This window comes from Corylus avellana, chromosome ca4 (genome assembly GCF_901000735.1).
Source record: "Corylus avellana chromosome ca4, CavTom2PMs-1.0".
Lineage (NCBI taxonomy): Eukaryota > Viridiplantae > Streptophyta > Magnoliopsida > Fagales > Betulaceae > Corylus > Corylus avellana.
The window spans coordinates 23377907-23381714 of record NC_081544.1 but is presented as its reverse complement, the minus strand read 5'-3'; the positions used below and the strand labels follow the sequence as shown (position 1 = coordinate 23381714).

Here is a 3808-nt window from a genome sequence, read left to right as displayed (position 1 = left end):
AAAGCTTTTGTTATATGGCCCACAGTGAATTCCAGCTCACCTTCCCAACAGCCCAGAGATATGAATGAAGGTGCCAAATCGGCCCAGAAAATATAAACGCAGCAACATATTTGGGCTGAATCCAGAAATGAGGCAACTTAATGAACAAAGTTATAAGATAAATCATTTTGAGATCCAATGAATTCCAATTCTCTAAAATGTTAGGTTTTTCATTTGTTTTGACAAATCCCAATGCCAAAAAATCTCTGCATATTATATGTTTATTTATTGCACGTAGTTTAGATTTATGTTGAATAATACTGTTTAGATTGCTTTCTTTTATTTTTAATTGACAAAATTTGTCTTGAAACACTTATTCACCCCCTTTTTGGTATTACCTGCCTCTATATATAAAAGCGGTTAGCGGTACCAACAGTTATTAAATAACCGCTAAGGTGGTTAGCGAAAGCAGTTATTCAATTGTACTAACTGCAACCAACTTTTCACCCCTACTTCTTGGTATGTGTTTACAAATCTAAACCCTTTTTCATCTTATTTCAATATCATATTGTCAATCATGAAACAAGTTAAAAAGACAAAATAAATGTTTAATTTCTATCTTTTGCCAATTTCTTATCCATCTCGGTACATGAGATAAGTAAATTTATGTGGGTTTCACAGATTCAATTGTAAATTTAGAAAAATAATGGACAAGAAATATGTAAGAAAATGACACCAAATACATCTAAAATAACAAATCACTATTAGTGTCACTTTCAAAATATACATATATAAAAAATAAAGCTAAAGAAAATCACCAAATAATGTTCTGCTAAACAAACAAAGGAAAATGGCTGACAAGAGCATGAAATGTGGTCCATAAACAATCTTCTCTCTCAAATCCTGTGCCTAGTAATAGCTATTCAATGGACTACTCTCCCTGAGTTCATGTGGTAATTTATTTATAAGACATGAAAGTATACAGAGAAATGCAGTGGCTAATGGGAGCAGGCACCAGGCCTCCTATGGAAAATCAAAAACAATAGTATAGTACAGGGCCAGAGCCTTGTGCATATACTTAAAATTCATCCTATTTCCACAAAACCATAGCCATGGACATCATCAGGATTATCAACCAATGAGAATTGCCCTGTAGAATTGAAGTTGCTGCAAAAGAGAAAACAGGCCAAACAATTGTTCAAGCTGAGGAAGATCAATCTCAAGAACTCAAGTAGCTCAATTTGTATGCCAGTTATTAAATGGTGATGTAGTGAAAAGATATTGAAGCTCTATAACCAGAAAAACAGACTCAGATCAGCAAATAAGTCATTTAGGCATTAATGGTTAAGGGGCTTAAATCCTAATAGGAGAACAGCCCTATTGGTTGCTTTTATAATCAGGCATTCATTAATATAAGTTTCTTCTACATCACTTTTTACCTTAATTGTACTCTTAGTTGCAAGGACGTGGAAAAAGAAGAAGAAACTGCGTTCTTCATGGATTGTTTGAACAAAAAGCATACGATCAAGAGTTTAAACTCATAGAGCGGAAAGATAAGATGCACTACTAATGCGTCTCAACCCCGCAACATGTGGATACTCAGCAACTTGTTGCACTAAGGAACAATGGCTACAGACTACTTGGCTTAAGGCTAGATAAAGACATTGGTTGCAGTTACTTGCTGGATGGGGTTTATTGCAGAAAAATCTCCAGATAAGACATTACCATATATTTTACTTCTCTTTGTCTTGAGAAAAGCAGAAAAAAGAAAAAGACAGTTTATATGCGAGTCTGAATTTCCAGCCTCACCTTGGTTCTTACCATCGTCAGCTAATGCTGGAGTCACAGCAGTAGTTTTGTTTGACAGTGTAATCCCAAGGTTCTTACAATCCAGTCCAATCGCACCTAAAATACAAACAGGAAAACTCAGCCAGGAATCCCCTCATGTTCATACTATTTATAATTTATTAGCAATCTTAATTTTATCCCATGAACACTCAAACATATCCCTTTGCCATAATAACTGCTATTTTCTTTAGCCACTTATAGGTCTCTGCTCTTACATTGCTTGAAACATGGGAAGGCAGTAACATTTAGAAGATTATAATAACCCTCGGTGCAATCACAACTGTATGTGAAACCTGATGTCTTGTTGCATAAGCCGCCTCCACAGTTGGCCCAGTAGCAGGCTATAAGAAAAACAACAAAATGCATCAAGTAATGACAATAGTTTAAAGAAAATATGACAACACGCAAGGTTAAAGGCATAAAGTTATTACCATCAAAGATTGATGCATTAGCTCTTCTTTCTTTCTCTTGGACAGGTGAGGGGGCACTTGTGCAGGAGGTATCAAGGGTACCTAAAAAAACCCAAAAACTATCAGCATCATCAATGGAATCATTTAACTATGCTTAAACTATATCAAAATATTCATATTAGAATCTTGGCCTATTACACAACCATGTAAAATTAGCATTAATCTTCGGCTTGGGTCCAACATCAACATCACATCTTTACGAATTCTTCCCTTCCAAGTAAGTTCGAGACATCTCAGCATGACACGAATCTATGAGAAGATTAGGGTGTGATTGACATGGATTACCATCTTATATAAACACTTTGCAAGAAATCTTGTCCACTAATATTTAGTGGGAGAAATCTACCAATACAATCAATTTCATCCAACTTTTACGACCTCTTCAACTATCCTAAATCATATTGAACCATAAAAAGTATTCTGATGCCATCAACAAACACCACCAAAACTACTAAGATACAAGCCATTGCTACAAAATTATGTCTTTAGATTGTAACACAAGGACAAAGCAATTCATAAACAAATTCCTTCGCAGTGGAAATAGTGCTCAAGTTATTGAAAGAAGATACTGTAGCAAAACTTTCAAATACACATAATCCACTCAGATTTGCATGAGAAAGAGAGGAGAGAGTGAAAAGCCCTTACAATTGGGAACCACGCAAGGGAGAAACTTTAAGTGATCGTCATCATCAGAGCGAGTCTGCTTCCACCCAGTCTCACATTCACATTCAAACCCGAAAGTGCCATTACTTGACCCCTTGCAAGTTCCTTTTCCACATTCCACTTCTTTGCATATATTATCTGTGGTCATCAGAAAAGCACAAAAAGAAAAAAAGAAAAAAAAGAGAGCATAGTTATATGAAAATCATCAGGATGATCAAATTCCTAACCCAAAGTAATACAAATATGAAAATCTACGAAAACCCAGTTGTTAAAATCCCACAGAGTAGATATCCCAAACACACAAAATACTGAGCCTAATTATGACCCAGAGGCCGAAGAGAAATGGTAAAGAAATTGAGGAGAAAGAAAGAGTACAAGGTCGGCAACAAACCAAAGACAGGAGAGAGCAGAGGGGACAAAAGGTCGCTTAGAGCAATCCGAGGTTGCAGAACAAGCAGAAGTGCAAGAAAGGCAATGACACTACTATTCCAAGCCATCTCTCAAACGGACACAGCCACAGAGGCAAATACACAATCGCTCACAGCCAGAGACTCAGACAGAGAAAGAACACCCAGTTAAAAAAACACAATAAAAATTACGCCTTTGTATTGTATTTAATGATCTACGCGTAAAGAGTTTGAAAAGAAAGGGGATATTTAAGTCGGAAGCTTCTACAGTTGGGGGTGGCCGTGTGGGAAGCTAACGTGGCTGAGCTACATGGTGAAGTGGGTTGTTGGAAGTTAGGATTTGGCTCCCTTTTACTAAGCTGAATTTAATATATTATATCACTTATTTTATTTTTTGACAGTATTATTAAATAATAATTCTACTATTCACTTAGACATATT

The 3808-nt window shown here is 36.0% G+C and overlaps 1 protein-coding gene across 2 annotated transcripts; it reads right to left on the bottom strand.

Annotated features, from left to right (window-relative positions):
* Window positions 1–699: 699 nt before the first annotated feature.
* LOC132178912 (uncharacterized) lies at window positions 700–3585 on the bottom strand. Of its 2 annotated transcripts, none has more exons than XM_059591494.1 (6): window positions 3352–3585; window positions 2943–3098; window positions 2259–2339; window positions 2043–2168; window positions 1801–1884; window positions 700–1146 (listed from the first exon to the last, which is right to left on the bottom strand). In XM_059591494.1, the coding sequence occupies exons 1-6, from the start codon at window positions 3455–3457 to the stop codon at window positions 1070–1072; spliced, it is 630 nt and encodes a 209-aa protein (XP_059447477.1). In that variant the 5' UTR covers window positions 3458–3585; the 3' UTR covers window positions 700–1069. The 2 variants fall into 2 exon arrangements, with proteins under 2 accessions (XP_059447477.1, XP_059447476.1); XM_059591493.1 differs by having other exon boundaries at window positions 1789–1884; window positions 3352–3584.
* Between the last annotated feature and the right edge of the window lie 223 nt (window positions 3586–3808).